The sequence below is a fragment of the Leuresthes tenuis genome, unplaced genomic scaffold, assembly GCF_036924035.1.
Source record: "Leuresthes tenuis unplaced genomic scaffold, fLeuTen1.0.hap1 SCAF_3, whole genome shotgun sequence".
Taxonomy (NCBI): Eukaryota; Metazoa; Chordata; class Actinopteri; order Atheriniformes; family Atherinopsidae; genus Leuresthes; species Leuresthes tenuis.
The window spans coordinates 12381432-12398060 of NW_027325357.1; the positions used below are offsets into that span (position 1 = coordinate 12381432).

The following is a 16629-nucleotide window of genomic DNA, read 5'->3' on the forward strand; positions in this document are numbered from 1 at the left end:
TAACGACACAATATAACACCCCTCCCCATATATATTGTTTTAAATAGTTTTGACAATGTCCTTTAAGAACCAACAAGTGAACATAATATTACAATATTAAGATAAAGAATACCCAGACTCAAATGTTCATTTCTGTTTTTTCCCTGTTTTCTTTAACAACACAAAATGTTTTATTTGATACAGATGGCCTCCTCCCTTACTATACTGACTTTATAGTTATGTTTTCTGTGTACTTTAATTGTTTGTACCTGTTCGTCACCCTTTACGCTGAGCATGTTACACTGTAACTTTTTCTAAATGGCCACTGAACTCGGGGCTAAGTGTGTTTACATAATCTACCTGTCAGTCTGCTGTCAATCAGTTAAAACAGATATTCTCCAGACATGCGCTATAATTGCATTTTGAGCTGTAAATGTGAGGATGATGGAGTTCATTTTTTTTCTTTTTGTCTTACTGTTCTGTTGGTCTTACAGTGACTGTAACCAATCTGAAAATAAATCATGTTTGATACTGTATCCTGAATATGTAAACATGCGGAATGAGAACAACGGGAGTTAAAAAAAAATGTCTGTTTGTCTGTACAGTTGTGTGTTGCTTGGTTTGTTTCTAGTGTGTGATTTAGTGCATGGAGTACTCTTTCTGTAGCAGCTGAGAATATTTCAATAAATATGATCCTATGTCCATCAACTTACGCTGCCTCATCGTTACTCTGTCAATACTATAAGAAAATATACAACGTAAACCAGATTCTTCACTTCTGTGTGATCACAGAAATATTATTTTTACATTACAATCTGATGTCAATAACCTCGTAGGATGATAGAGAACCAGGACAGTAGAAGCAGCTTCACAAATAGCTTTACAAACAGGAGGGTCAATGTTTCATCCAGACTAAACAAAGCAGTAGAAAACACGTTCAACTTAATGATATTGATTAGTTTTGATTAAGTCTTCTGAAAAAGAGATTGTTGTAATATCTGCTACTGTGTTGAAATGAGGTTGAAAAACTTCATTTTCAAAAGTGTTTGAACTTAATATTAATGTCCAAGGTAAATATTTAAAAACTTGAAAACTGGACACAAACCAACTGATTGTACAAAGCACTGAGACTGTTTGGAATACATTGCTCAACATATTTTTGAAGTCAGGTCATGGTGCCATGAAACACAGTGCGTTTAAACGTATTAATAACTATGTATTTCAGCACAAAGCTGTTATCAGCTTAAGATTTTTAACTCTTAATAACATACAAATATTGTTCATCTCAGAATATCATTTGCTACTAATGAACAGTTTCCACACTGAAAGTGCTACGTTTCTAATTTGGATCACCAGTACTAGCAGTGTGACATTTGTATGTGCACATGTTGATCTCAGATTTATTCTGAGCTCTTAGTAATTTTACACCTTTAATAAGTAAAATGTGAATCTACCCTTCTAATTTGTAACCTTGTCTATACATCATTCTGTACTGTATTAACCAGCAAAGCACTTTTTGTATCTTGAGAGACCTGAAAAGAAGCTTCCCAAATGCATATTTTGAGATGCCACCTCTAATCACTTTCTTTGACCTGAAACAAAATACTAAATTCAAAATATCTTGTTTCAACTTCTAGGATATCTCTGATCAGATAAAAGTGCAGAACATTCAAGTATGAGCTTTCAATACATATTGCAATAACAATCAAATTCCCTTGAATACACAAGACTTTAGGGAAAACTCCAACATTCAGCTGCCTGACTTCAAGCATCCACAGAGGAGCTGAAGTGGGGTTGGGCAGCAGAGGAACTGGCCTGCCCCGGGCCAGGAGCCAAAAGGTCAAAGTGCACAGAATCAGTAAAAGAGAAAAGCAGATCACAACGGCTGTGACACAGACTTGCATACACATACACCATTAAGTCTTGATCTGGGACTCATCAGCTGAAACTGTGCCTCATCCTGTGGACCACTGCCTGAGGACAGTGAGTACAAATCTACTTTACTCATCAGTGTGTGACATCTGTCACATTAAGGATCCCTTTAATGTGAGTTGTTGGTTGTAAATTTAGATATAACAAAGATAACACACACGATGCTGCTGAGCTGTAACCCAGTGTAGTCAAACAGGGCATCATAAAACAAAAGTGGGTAATCATACATAAAAGATGAGACCTATTTTTTGAGCATTTATGAATATTTGAACATCTGAATATTTATCTTTTTCCTGAGTGTAATTATGATTCATTTTGAGATTTTCATTTTTCTATTATTAAACTATAAAACAATGGGACAAGCGCAATTTCACCAATAAGTACATTAACTGACTGTAACTGAATTGCAGCTTAAAGGATCTTTTATTTGACCTTGTTTGTGATTTAACAGATTTGTATCTAATAACATGTATTGGAGCTTTCCTCACACGAGTTTCCCAAGCTGTAGTCAGGAGGAATTGACATAAGAAAAGGATGCAACTAGTGAATAAATAAATCTCCGTTTTCATATTCAATAAGAGCTGTGGTGCTGTCCAGATGTAGAATAATGAAAGCACAGCTACACAGGCTGCGAGACTCCCTCAATTAGTAACATGCTAAACAGTTTACAACCTTCACTTATCGATGACAAAACAGAGTCAGTGGGTTCAAAGGTTCTCTTGTGCCTGAAGCTCCAGTATTAAACAAATAATGCTACCAGGAAGCTACAGTATGATCACAAAGGCATCTTCTCTTGCCCACTTTTTGGACTCTTTAGTGTGCATAGAAGAAGGCAGAAAAAAAAGCAAGCTGGTGGGTTACAAGTAGAATTGGATGACTGAATAGTTATTTCAACACAAATGCACACCTTTTTAACGTGTATATTTTGCGTTTGTGACTAGTATGCCTTGTTAATAAGAATGAGCAAGTGAGAGAAATTCCAGTACAGGCTGCAAAAAGGACAAATCAGTTCATGACCAGGAACGATCCCTCAGCTCATCAGATTTGTAATATAAGTGTAAACTGCTCAAACACAAGCTTTTATTTGTCACTCTCCCTTAGCCATCACATACTTTGCAGTCACATTGTGCCTAACCTGTATATCTGTGCAAAGCCTATTTGTTATATTGGCATTTTTCCTTCGTGTATTAGTAAACGGGGTCACTCAGGGTCTTTCACCCCTCTCTGGAAGTCTGTTTATAACAATCTCTCTGTGAGTCTCCTGTGTTCCTTATCTTGTGTGTATACCTCCACTGGTGACAGGAAGCTTTATCATTATTTACACTGTTTAGCTTGAACTGGAATGACTGAAGATATCTGTCATGGAAAATCACTCTGAGGGTAACTATTGTTCAAAACTCATGACCTGCTGCACCAAACATTTTTTCAACCTACCGGTAATGCTCCAGTGACCCAATCCAGTCGCTCCGTTTATTAGTTGAAGTTTCATAATCTTTATCAAACAACAAAGGATAAATTTAGTTCACAATTTGAATGGGGACTATTCCCTCTGGTTTAAAACGTACAGGTATTTTGCATCAATTTCCAGTGATATAACACTTTCAGAGGGGATGCACCTCTTGTGATGCAATCTATTGGAAATGTTCCAGCTCATAAAGGGCAGAGCACTAGCATATCTCTGTAATATGTAAAGTACCAAGAGGTTTCAATTTCACACATCTACAAATATTAGACTAAATGCAAGCTTAATCATCCACTTCCACAATTTTCAGAATGAAATTTATCTATTGTACAGGTTTTTATTTCCATCCTCAGGGAAGTAAGGGTGTATGTAAGACTAACCTAAAACCTCGATATACAGGATCATCGTTCCAGTTGTTGATCATAAAAGTTGCTGTCCATCCCAGAGGTAACCATGGCGACTACAGAGCCACATAATGGACTAAGGCATCGGAACATCAAGACCCATCAGTCAGACAACATCTCCAGCCATGGTATGGTCAAAAAGATTTTATTCTGTGTCTTTTAGGAAGTAGTTCTTTGTTTTGTTGTCCTTGTACTAAAGGAAAAACAAACGAGCACAAAAGACAAGTAGAAGGCTTTGTACGACTTGGTGTTATTTAGATCTTTTTAAGGCCAAACAAACCTAAAGGCAAGCTTTTGTTAAACTGCAACATGTCTGATTACCACAGAAAAATGTGCAAAGTATGAGATTTAAATGCTGATTTACTTCCTGCAGCTTAAAATCTTGTAAGTTTTATGTCTACATTTTAAGGAAAATATCTTCGTCTCACTCCATCAGGGAGTCATGAAACTATGGAGGAAGAAGATCTAAGGCAATGGCAAAAGTATAAACAGGTAACCTAAATGCTCCTTACACTCATCTGAAAACAAAAAATAAATCTTATTTGTGTTTCTGCTCTGTACACATTGAGAATAATGTTAACAAAGGGGTTCACAAAAGACAGGCAGTGGAAATAGTGGCATGTTTTGTCCAATTCAAACAGGAAATATGTTCATGACAGAGACATTCAAGAGCACTGTGTAAGCTGGGAAAAATACACTTTTTTTCTCTCCTGTATGTAGCGGGTAAAGGTGAAAGTTCTGGAGCAGTTCCAGGATCAGCTCGATGAAATTCTAGAGAGAGCTCTGAGTGAGTCCGTCCAGTCTCCTTTCCACATCAAATCAACAGTCAGTGGCAAGATCACAAATAAACAGTCATCCAGGTGAAAAGAAAACACATTTTACATGTCCACGTGTTAGTTTGCATGGTCTCTAAAATATATTTACAGAAACAACACACTGCAATAACACTTGTTTGGCTGTTTCTCTGTATGCTTTGTGTTAGATCTCAGAGAATGGATGATGGCAAAGTATTTATGGAACGGGCATCGCTGCTGGAGTGAGTATTATTAAGTTTAGAGCAGTATCATACTCATCATATGGCATGATAATAATAATAATGTAAGAGTTAGAAAGACTCCTCCACTCACTTTTCAGGTGTCAACAGCAATGAAGGATTTTTATTGTAATTACAAAAGGACAAGGAGTCCAAATTTTTCCTAAAGAGGACCAGCCTTAAAGTTAAAGTGTGTAAGATTTTGGCCAAACGTCCTCACAGTGTGGGATATTGCATCACCATTTTTCTCCAGGGTGGGCAAACAGAGAGAAGGTTTTTAATGTGTTTAAATATTTGCCACAGATTACCCCTTCTCTTAGGTAGGGGTAGTTTGGATGTTCTTTTGTTTACCACCTGTAACTTTGCTGCTCACTGTCACTGAATTTTACGCACCGCAGCTTTGTGAAACTCTTCAACGGCCAACTGGCCATCCTCACTTTATTTTTATACAAGTTTATGTTATACAAGTTACATACAAATCCACTGTTCTATGATAAGCCATGAACTTTGCCTCCAGACTCGACTTTGGACACGTCTGACACAAGATAAGGAAAAAGAGTAAAATTTGGCTTTTATGCTCAGTTGATGAACTGACCAATTATTTCAACCCATCTTAACTGAAAATTCAACAAAATTAAACAAGTCTTCTATTGTTTGATTTTGTTTAATCAGCTGTTTTTACAGTACCTAGTAGGTAGCAGAGTTTTTTATAATCTTTTGTATGAGATGACAGGTTGTATCTGAAGCAAGACTACCTATACTATTTAAGTGAGTAGATGTGATATAGAGAGAATCCAAAACAGTGCACTTACTGTACGTGTTGAATAGAAATCCCCTGGTATGTTTGTGTGTATTTTCACTCTGAACATGTGCATATTAAAACATTTTGACTTGATAATTAAGGGATTTTCCTTTCTTGTGTTTTCTCCTCTTCATCAGTGAACTGTTTGAGATCAGCCACATCAGGACCATCTACCACATGTTCATAGCTGTACTCCTCATCTTCTGTTTTAGCACCCTGGCCATAGACTACATCGACCAGGGCAGGTCTGTGTGACACCTGCATGTGAAGATGGATGACAAAAGAAACAATAATAATAATGATTATTAACAAGTCTTGAATCTTACTTGAGGCATAAACAATATTCTTCCTAAACACATTTCTACATTTAACGTTGCCGATAACAGTAGTTGAGAGCTCTGTCAAACATGTTGACAGAATAATCTCTCTCAATCTGGTGACTGTGAATCCCAAAGCATGTGATTCACATAATTTTCACACACATCAAGTACTTCAGTGAGCTTTTGTGTTATTTGGATGGAGGCTATTCCTATTAGACTACAAAACCTTTCAATATTAGATAAAGGGCCAAAGGGCCACATTGTATTGATCAGATCCCTTCACCATAGTCTAAAATCTTCATGCTGTTCCCTTATCAAGCATCTCTACTCGTGTTCAGAGATGCTTAGGCGCATGAAGCTATCACATTTCAAACTCTAATCTCTCAATCTCACTCTAATCCTGAATCCTACCTAAACTCCAAAACAAATACTTTTAAGCCTTCTAAAAACGTCTTTCTCACCTCCTTTAGTCCCTTCTCTCTACTTCCCAAACTGCCTCTCTGCTCATATGACAGCAGAGATATAACCCAATCAATCCTTTCGAGTATTCCTGCTGTTGCTTTGGGCAGCTCAGTAATGACTTTGTTTGCTGTTTCAAAAGTTTTTTTTAGTTTTTTGTTTTTTTTAACCAACATCACCAGACAACTTCTGTCACAGTCACCCACCCGAAGATAACGCTGATTTTGATTAAAGTAAATTGATAAAATGAATAATGTCTCTCTTGCGCGTTGGAATGTTGAATTAAACTAATCATTTGACGTGGTGCAGTGAGGGATATTTTAAATCTGTTACCAGAGGGGGGACAATTTAATTGGGGGAGAAATATTCAATGCATTTAGCTGTTCCTGCTATTCATCAAAGCCAGCCTTTCCTGAATGTAATTAGATCAGTCATTAAAAATCCTTTTTAAAGCTAAAACAGAACCTAATAGTACAGTACTAAATAAAGCATGTCTTAAAGTATCATTTAATTTTTTTACATATATTCTAAAAATTAAGGCTCCCTTCTTATAATAATTTCATCTTTGTGTTTATGTAATGATTATAACAAGAAATGCTGGTATTTCTTCTTTTTTGTCCACAATTTCAGGCTGGTGTTGGAGTTTGACCTGCTGTCTTTTGCCTTTGGGAAGCTGGGGACAGTCACCTGGTCCTGGGGTGTTATGTTCGTTTACACCCTGTTTGTTCCCTACTTCACCCTGTTGTTGTGGGGTTCTTCATACCACAATTTCCCCTCCAAATTGGGGCTATCACTGGTTACAGGATTGATCCTATCTGCCATACAGACCTCCGTCCTGGGATTGTTTCCAATCTACATGGTTGTGCATCACCAGCTGCCACCAGCCTCACGTTTCATTGTGATTCTGGAGCAGGTGTGTATGGGCAGGTCTCAGAGAAAAATGTTTTTGTTGTATGGATAGATGTATTGTTTGCAGTCTCACAGAAGCAGTATTTTATGTTACTGTGGCTTTTTGTGGAAAATTGAGTCATACAAAGTACAGGCCTCTGATGCTGATACACTGACGCGTAATAACCACATAAATTTCCACAGATTCGATTCCTGATGAAAACCTACTCATTCATAAGAGAAACGGTTCCTATTATCATGAAGAATACACCAAAGAAAGGTAATGTACCATGCTGTTTTGGTGTCAGGTGTATTTACTCTGCAGGCACTATCATTACTCACAGGAACACTGCAAGTACATGAGAAAAATTACCAAAACAGAACTCAGCATGTAACCTATTCAATGACTCATGCTGGCATTACACCTAACAGTGAATGCCTTGCACAATAGATGAGCTTAGATATATGCACCCCCCTTTGTTATTATTGTAAAGGTGTATAAACCTATGGATATAGTCAGAAATAATGATAAAGGTTCTAAACCTCTTTTTGCCTAAATATTTTCACAAATCCTACTGATAGATAAGTAAATCCAGTAAATACAAATTATTCTTGGTCAATTATCTGTTTAAAAAAATTATGTATCAATGCAAAAATGTGAGTGAAAGTAAATGAATCTTTGTGTTTGTAGTTATTTTGAAGTTGATGTAGTTGCAGTAAATCAGTATCAGAATAATGAATGAGTTAGTTCAAACCTTATTTGTGGAAGTATAGCATGGCAAAGACAAAGCAGATACCTGAGAATCTTAGAAATAGAGTTGCTTTTACTCATGAGGCTGGTAAGGTTTACAAAACTGTCTCTGAAGAGCTTGAACTCCAACAGCAGTATCAGAATGCAGATAAATGGAGGAAATTCAGGATCCTTATTTTCAACAAAGTGGACCAACAAAAACCTCTCCAATAACAAGAAATGCGATAGTGTGTGACATCAGAAACAAGTCAGAGTAACGTCCAAGCAGCCAAAGGCCTGTATTGAATTAGTAAGTATAAATGTTCATGAGTCCACCATCAGTAGTACACTGAACAGTGATGATGAGCATAACAGGGCTGCAATGGGAAAGCTACTCTCCAAATCACATAGACATGCAGGAAAGATGTTGGAAAATTGTTTGGTGGCTGAGACCAAAGGAGAACTTTTTGGTTTGATGAAAAACGTTATGATTGGATAAAGAGAAACACTGCATTCTAGCATAAGAACCATTTCCCATCCGGAAAACATGACAGTTTTCCCACATGCATGGAACACTGAATTCTGATTCATACCTTCCTAAAGAGAAATGCCCCTTCATTCTAAAAGAAAGGGTTTCATGCAGCAAGACAATGACCCGCAAGTTGCTTTATTAAGCAAGAATAACAATCTATTTGATATTTCAGAATAGGAAAATAAAAGTTCTGATTCCAATCCAAAAGAAATATGAAAGGATTTGAAGTGAGCAGTGTGAATTAAAGATGCTCAATACAGATGAACAGGCTAAAACTATTCCTGAAAAGAAGGTAAGGTTTGTAAACTATATCAGTGAGGAAAGTCTAGTTTAAGTCATCTGAAGGCAGTTATCAATAGTTCAGCACTGTTTTACAGATTTATCTTCAGCCAGAACGAAGTTTAGCAAACAATTCAGGAACAGTAATTAGAGGTGTTGAAGCTGACAGTTTGGTATAATGGCTTAATGGTTTTATGATTTTATGAAGCATTTGTCAGCCCTGCATTATAGCAGGGTAACACTTTGAAAGTTGCAAATGGAAACGTTAAGTGGTAGTTAAACTCTTCTTCAATATTATTCAAGGAATCTGTGACAAATCTTTTGTGACTTAAAGCAGATTTTAAGTGTGATAATGATAATAACTACAATGGCTTTGGTTTTCAGGAGAGAGTCCCAAGTTTCCTACTTTTTCCAGCTATATGTACTTCCTCTTCTGTCCAACTCTCATCTACAGGGAATCATACCCTCGGTAAGACATGCTTCCTGGATCCCTCACACCACTTACACTAGAAAAGACGAGTTATATATTCATTATATATTCTTTATATATTCATATTCATATCTGCACTCAATTCAAGTAGTCACATCAATTTCATGTAATATTTTTTTGGCACAAACAATTTCCAGGCAAAAATAGTAACGGAAAACATGTTAGTTTTATTCTCACCATTGTTTCTATACTGTAATTGAGCTTCCTTTAACTGGACAGTTCAACTAAAGTTCAACTTAAGATGAACTTAAGTCTTTTTCTTTAATCAAAAAGTCGTTCAGTAAGTCGTTCCCCAGGCATTACATTTGTCAAGTAGCACTGCACACAACTTCATCGTGGATCATCACGGATTTTTTCTGTGATTAGTTATCAGGGTCAGGGTAGGTTGAGTTTGATAAAGTCTATGGTTTGTTGAGACAGTAGAGATTCTTTCGGGCTAATTGATCAGGCTAAGGTTAGGAGCAGCCAAGCTGGTCATCCTGTCGGAAAAAGGTCCTATTTCAATAGTTTAGGCGGACATATGCATTTTTGGATTTTTCTCCTCCTTATGTATATTGACTATTTCTATTCTGTGGAATGAATGTATGAGTGAAAGCACATAAACATGTATGTATGCCCCAGTTTCACTGTAAGATGCCTATATATAGCGACAATAAAGGAATCTTTATCTTTATCTAAATAGGCTTCCAAAATGCATAATTACAAAGTCAAAACACCCTGCACCTGTGCTGCTACTCTTTGGCAGTCCAGGCTTGCCTTGAACAATAACATCATGTAACATATATGCATAATGTATAATGCAGACAATGTATACAGAAAATAAATTGCATGCACATCTATTTGTAGTGATTTAAACCGCTTTCTCTGAGTAGCTGAATTTTTACCGATGGGTAGATTTGTTCTATTCAGCCTCTTTTAGCATGAAGCTGTCAGCAGTTTCCAAAGCAATGCTATACATTATGTCTTTTCTTCGCAGAAATAGCCACATACGATGGAAGTATGTTGGTGTTACTCTTGGCAAGGTAAGATCACACACTGCCTTCGAATGAAATCTTTCATTTTCAAATTGAATCATCTTTTATTTGAAAAAATATGATATGATGTACTAAGAGGGCCTCTGGAAGGTCATAGGCCTATAAAACACAATGTTGTCCTTTTGTATCATTTGTCCTTTTGTCTCTTGAATTGCTTGTATAGTGACAAGTACAGTGTCTTAATAATCTTAGATGAGCAAATCTAGGCTTTATTTTACTTCATTTCTTTTTCTCAGATGTCCTTTTAACTGTTTTTTAAGTTTTAATGCTCTGTTCATAGATCTTGGGATGCCTGTTTTATGGATATTTCATCCTAGTGCGTCTCTGTATACCAGTCTTCAGACCTGACACCAACCAGCCCTTTAGTAAACGAACAATGGTTCTGGCTGTGTTCCACTCCATATTACCAGGTACTTTCTATCATCCAAGATGTATCGCATATACACACACACACACATATGAAAAATGAGAAAGTCAGGTGCCCAGCAAACATATAAGTTTATCTCTGAATTTTACTGTATTTCATATATGTTCATAACATCTTTTTATCACCAACAAGGCAGTGCTAGTATTACGTCCAATTAAGTGCAGGGAAGGAGTGTTTCTGAGTCAGTGATAAGACGAGGGCGAGTGAGGGTTTTATCATGCTATCAGATACAGATAATCAAAGGCCATCAGGTTTATTGTTCTCTTAAGAGCTTTTAGAGTAATTGTTGATATTAAAGCACCAGTATACAGATACAGTTCTTCTGAGGATCATTGGAACAGTGCCCACAATAAAAGAGAGAGATGCTCTCCTCTCCCTTTCTGTGTAGGAATAATGCTCCTCCTGCTGTGCTTCTTTGCCTTCCTGCACTGCTGGCTGAACCTCTTTGGGGAGCTGCTACGTTTTGCTGACAGGATGTTCTACAAGGTGTGTAATCAGTTTATTTTCTGTGGCATAATTCCTCCTGGGAACACATTATTGGCAAATATTCCTTTATTTTTCAGGGTACGAAAAGTCTGTTTGAAGAGAAAGTTAAGCAGCCGGGTGACATGATCCCAAAACAGTATTCTCTTGTTATCTTTGTACATTTTGCCTTTAAACAAGAGATTCTGTCTGATAACACGTGCTTCCACATGTTGTTGGCCACCTCCACCTCTGCAAGTTTTGCTCTTATTGTAAAGCTGAAGGGAATTATACTGACATTTCAGTGAAAGCCAAAAAGGCTAATATTCAACAGTTGTCCTTTGTTTTATAGCTGCAGTGTGTGTTGATGATGATTTGATGTGCAGGGGAAGCTTCTGCTGCTTCATCCCCAATATTTTTTAAGAAGATTGTTCAAACTTTCATGCCTCTGTTTCACATTTAAAGCAAGCTTCTTAACAATTAGCTCAAGTTAGCCAAGAAACAGATGAAATACTGTATGAACTTGTTTACCGGAAACACTCACAAACATCAATCCATCGTGATTTGTACAGAGAAGCTATGTACTATAACTGCTTCTGTGGAGAATTTGGACAAGAGAGCCCAAGCAGCTAGGCAGTTGATGGAGGGGGAGTGCAAATCACATCACAATTCATCAGTCACATATAAGTCTGTTACATCCCAGACCCTCGCTGTCGCTCCATTCCTCAGTGTTTAGTTAAGGTTGTTAGCGGCTAATGTTAAGAATTGTTGTTTTTATGACCAACTTTTTAGTGTCTGCAATTTTCTTTTTTATGATGGCAGGTGTTGTGTTTGTACGCTCAACCAAAAACCATATAGTAACAATGTTTCAACAAATCACTGTACAGCTACGTCACAGATGGTTCCTGGGATGCTAATAAAGTTCTTATTCTGAAGTAAGAGCTGAAAAAGTCTTCATAACAGCTGTTCTATGATCTACAATGGGCTGCAGTTCCTGCAGTGTGGACACAATGAAGACGCCTCCAATAATTGTAATAACTATGAAAAGGTTGCTGTGGTCCAAAAACACTTGTTAATCAGTATATTTCCAGAACAAAACTGTACAGTTGAAATCACATTCTGCTCTGAGGCCATGTCTTGTATGCAGGAGCCTCGCATATTAACGTCTAGCATTGTGCTTTAAGGCACATATTTACGTTGATATTATGCCAATGCAGTTTTCATTTGAATTTTTATTTTGCTTACTGCTCTGGTGAGGTGGTGTTTTATCCATCTGATAACATGAAAGGTTGAGCTGTGACACACATTGAGCCTTTACACTGAGGAAGGAATTTGTTTCTTGGCAAAGTAATAAATGCTGCAAGTTTCTCCAGTGATTGTGTATATAGCACAGAACTTACGCTTCAAGTCTAATCTCCAGAGCATTGAGCTGGTTGAGCCTTAGGCCATGATTAATTTACAATGCATTTACTATGCTCATATGCTTTAAAAAAGATTGTCTTTTGGTTCTCTGCCAGAATATGCTGAAAAAGACCAAAAAGAATATCATTCATAGCACAGTGGATGATTATTGGTAGCTGTCAAAGCGTTTATAAGGCTTTAAAACTGATGAAATCCTTTATTTTGACCCGTTCATACTGAATTAATTATTCTTTTTTTCAGGACTGGTGGAACTCTACATCCTTCGCCAATTATTATCGTACTTGGAATGTGGTCGTTCATGACTGGTTGTATTACTACGGATACAGAGACTTCCTTTGGGTGAGCAGAGTGCCAGTATATGAGATTAAATCGGACTGCTCCCAAAGTAGCATGTCCCAAGATGAAGTGCTTTAACACCCGCTGATCCAACCAGACCTCTAAACTCTGACCCAGACTTTCTCTCTGTTTTGCATTTGATTCCTGCAGCTGTCAAAAAGGAGATTCCGCACAGCTGCCATGCTCTCTGTATTCATTGTCTCGGCAGTTGTCCACGAATACGCTTTGGCCATGGGCTTTGGGTTCTTCTATCCTGTCATGTTCTGTCTGTTTGCAGTGTTTGGAGGTGAGAGATGGCCTAATTATTCAAGGAATAATCTTTCCAACCGCATAAACATAAATTATGGTGATTATTCATGCCTATATCATTACTGCTGTTAAGTTTAAAACTGTCTGAATTGCTTTTCCATGACTTCTTAATAAAATAAAATAGAAATCCTTATCTATATTCTGAACTATGTTCTCAAAGTTATAATCTCAAGGCACATTATTCTCTCAAATACACGTTTAAAAACTCCTAGGGGCTCTCTTTAATAGTCAAAGTATGCTTGTGCTTTCATTTCCTTTTTCTCTGAGACTCAAGATTATTCATTTCATAGTATTTTACATTTCTCCTTACTTCTGTTCGTCCCTGTTCCTTTATTGCCCCCCCTGGCATCTCAGCCATAACACAAATAGCATTGCTGATAAACTTCATCAACAACCCCTCATATTGTTCTCTTTTAGTGGCATTCAACTTTACCATGAATGACAAGCGTCAGAGCCCTGTATTCAACGTCATCATGTGGGCGTGTCTGTTTCTCGGTCAAGGTGTCCAGGTGTGCTTGTACTGCCAGGAGTGGTACGCACAGATACACTGCCCACGAACTGGGGTATGTACTTTAACTAAATGCTTTCTCTAACATCTATATGTGGAGGATGCTTTCTCTACAGCAGGATATATATATAGACCTTAGAAAATACTGAAGCAGATCAAAATCACACAATAAAAAAATACTTATTTTTTAGAAACACAAAACTATTACTTGTTCTTTGTATGTCGATAATATGACCATTTCACTCTTCAAAAAGATGGACTAACACCTCACTTTATGTCATAGCAACATTAAGTGGGTTAGAAATCATGATTTTGACCAGGTGTCATACATAGTTATCTTTGGAGAAATAATATGACAAAATATGAATAAATAAACCTGACAAAAAAGTGATCAGTGACCACTTTCTCACTACAACATATTTATGAACGTGTAGATTCTTCTTAGAGATTTATTATGGTTTTTGAAGGCATGAACTACTCCATAGCTAAAGACAAGAGCAAGATTAAATTAATCAAAAACCCACACTGTATATTGTTAGTGACAGATACATTAAAAGACAGTATGTGAGTGCACTTGGTGGATTTTACATACCAGCAGGTTTTTCAATTGTAGGGCTACGCAGACATCACAAACAGTGCTTAGACCCCAGTTTCAGATCAATGAAAAGCTGGTGAGCAGGTGAATGAACTTAAAATACAGTTGAAACAACAACTGGACCAAAGGGCTAGTAAAAACCTGTGTTTACATTCTACAAGAGCCCATGACATGACTAGTACTTTGATGTTGGACGTCACACAGACGCAAGTACTGACTGTTAGAGGGAGACAAACTGAGACAACCTCTTTGCCAATTTCATTATCCTAGCTTTGTCATCCGTTCTCATCCTAAGTCATTACTACCACGCAAACTGTTTGTATGCTCACACATAAAGTCCATAAACATGCTCTAAAGGGACACAAACTCAGATTACACACATAAGCCCATGCAGCAGTGGCGAATGTGTGAACAACTGACATGTATTGAACTCTGAGAAAGTCTCCTTCTTACACCAAACATTTGATGAAGTCGTACATGTGAAGGATTTGCATGACAGATGGGCACGAATGTACTCAGTGTACTTAACTCCACTATGAACCGCTGCATCTCTGTGAATCCCTGGCGAAAGCTTCTTCTAAAGCCAGCGGCATCATTCACACTCACAAAGGCTTACACAGATAACCACTGTCTAAAAATAGAAGTGCTGTCTGCAACACGAGATTGTTACATGTTAATAAATGGATATTAGATCATCAGATGTATCAAAGTATTGTAGATGACATAAGAAGAAGGAGAAGGAGGAGTGTTGAATGTGCTGTTTCCAATCTTTCTCAACATTTCCCAACAGGATAGTTTCTGGGAGCTGTTAATGCCTCGATCGTGGTCCTGCAGCTACCAGACATGAAGCTGTCCTCCTTGGATGAAGGAGTTAATGATGAAGATTATGAAAGCCATGATGGACTGAGCAGAAAGGAGATAAAGGAAGGATACAACTTGAAAAACATGTAAATAGGTTACTTTTTACTGTGTTTAAGATTTAAGAGATGACCTTCACGTTAATCTCTGCATTGTTATTCAGATATGATGAGATGTCGCTGGACAATTTCAGGTTGCCATTTGCACTCATAGCCTGAAATATTTCTCCATTACTTACAAATAGTAAAGCTTTCTTTATATTAATGGCAATGGGCTGATATTTCTTTTTCCATCTGGTGCAAACAGAAAATGAAAATGTGGGTGTTCATAAAGTAACACGTAATAGTTGATTTTCTGTTTTACACAGAAACAGGCTGGCTGTTTGCCTGTTTCCATTCTTTATATCACGCTATGCTCGTCATCTACACAATAACGTACAGCGGTAAAAAGTATTGCATTTCTAAATGTAGAAATACCCCACCTGAATGTAATTCTTGACATTTAAATGCAGTTTTCCCTGTAAATAAAATATGTGATAGCATTTTTATTTCTACTGTATTTATATTAAACGGTGCAAAAGCCAAAAAGAAAGTAATTTGATCTGCATCTCCAGATGTCCTTCATTTTTCCTTTTGTCACTAAAAACATTACATAACTCAAAACCTTTGAGCTAAGGGGGTATCTTTGAACTAGCTGTGATGCAGCTGAAGCTGTGCCATGTCCCGCAGTGCGTGTTGCATGTTCAGTCCTGATTTTGTTGACATTCAGCTGGCAGGGATTGGTCGATTGAGCTGCAATGTTAACCGACCAACCATAGGCTGCAGTGTCTTATCAGCATGCCGCAAAGCCTTTGTGTCTGTCCACAATGTCATGCAGGAAGAAGAGGATTAACGCTGGTAGTGTTTGCATTAGTGATGTAATGCTCTGTAAAGTGATATAGCATAATATGAGAAGAGAGAGGCAGACATGCAACATATTATAGTGAAGAATTCAAACAGCTTTGTGTCTACTTTTGAAAATAAAATTCATATTTTTCATACATTTTCTTTATTACCATCAAGTTTGACATACCTTTTACACATTCTTATACACATCAGTGGGCTGTGGTCTATTTTATTACTCTGAATAGAAACTGTTTTCACCGTTTAGGATTCAAAGCCTCCACCTTCGGCACATTTTCGATCCAACTGAAATTTGATGATTAGAGAGGGAAAAAAATGGAATAGAAGTTTGCATTTAAATAAATCCCACATATCACTTGATGTCACCTTGTTTCAGTAGTTCCTTTTTTTAGAAGAAGTCCAGAAAAAACACGGTAATTCATCTGTATTTCAATTCTCTGGTCAAATCTTTCTTATATTAGATCAT

General features: G+C 37.2%; 1 protein-coding gene across 2 annotated transcripts; it reads left to right on the plus strand.

Annotated features, from left to right (window-relative positions):
* Window positions 1-1854: 1854 nt before the first annotated feature.
* soat2 (sterol O-acyltransferase 2) lies at window positions 1855-15599 on the plus strand. 2 transcript variants are annotated; one of them, XM_072381842.1, is made up of 16 exons: window positions 1855-1962; window positions 3773-3905; window positions 4187-4269; window positions 4498-4637; window positions 4760-4813; window positions 5750-5857; window positions 7022-7304; window positions 7484-7559; window positions 9205-9289; window positions 10287-10332; window positions 10625-10754; window positions 11160-11257; window positions 12896-12994; window positions 13142-13277; window positions 13718-13863; window positions 15194-15599. In XM_072381842.1, the coding sequence occupies exons 2-16, from the start codon at window positions 3827-3829 to the stop codon at window positions 15248-15250; spliced, it is 1620 nt and encodes a 539-aa protein (XP_072237943.1). In that variant the 5' UTR covers window positions 1855-1962; window positions 3773-3826; the 3' UTR covers window positions 15251-15599. The 2 variants fall into 2 exon arrangements, with proteins under 2 accessions (XP_072237943.1, XP_072237944.1); XM_072381843.1 differs by having other exon boundaries at window positions 4214-4269.
* Window positions 15600-16629: the final 1030 nt, after the last annotated feature.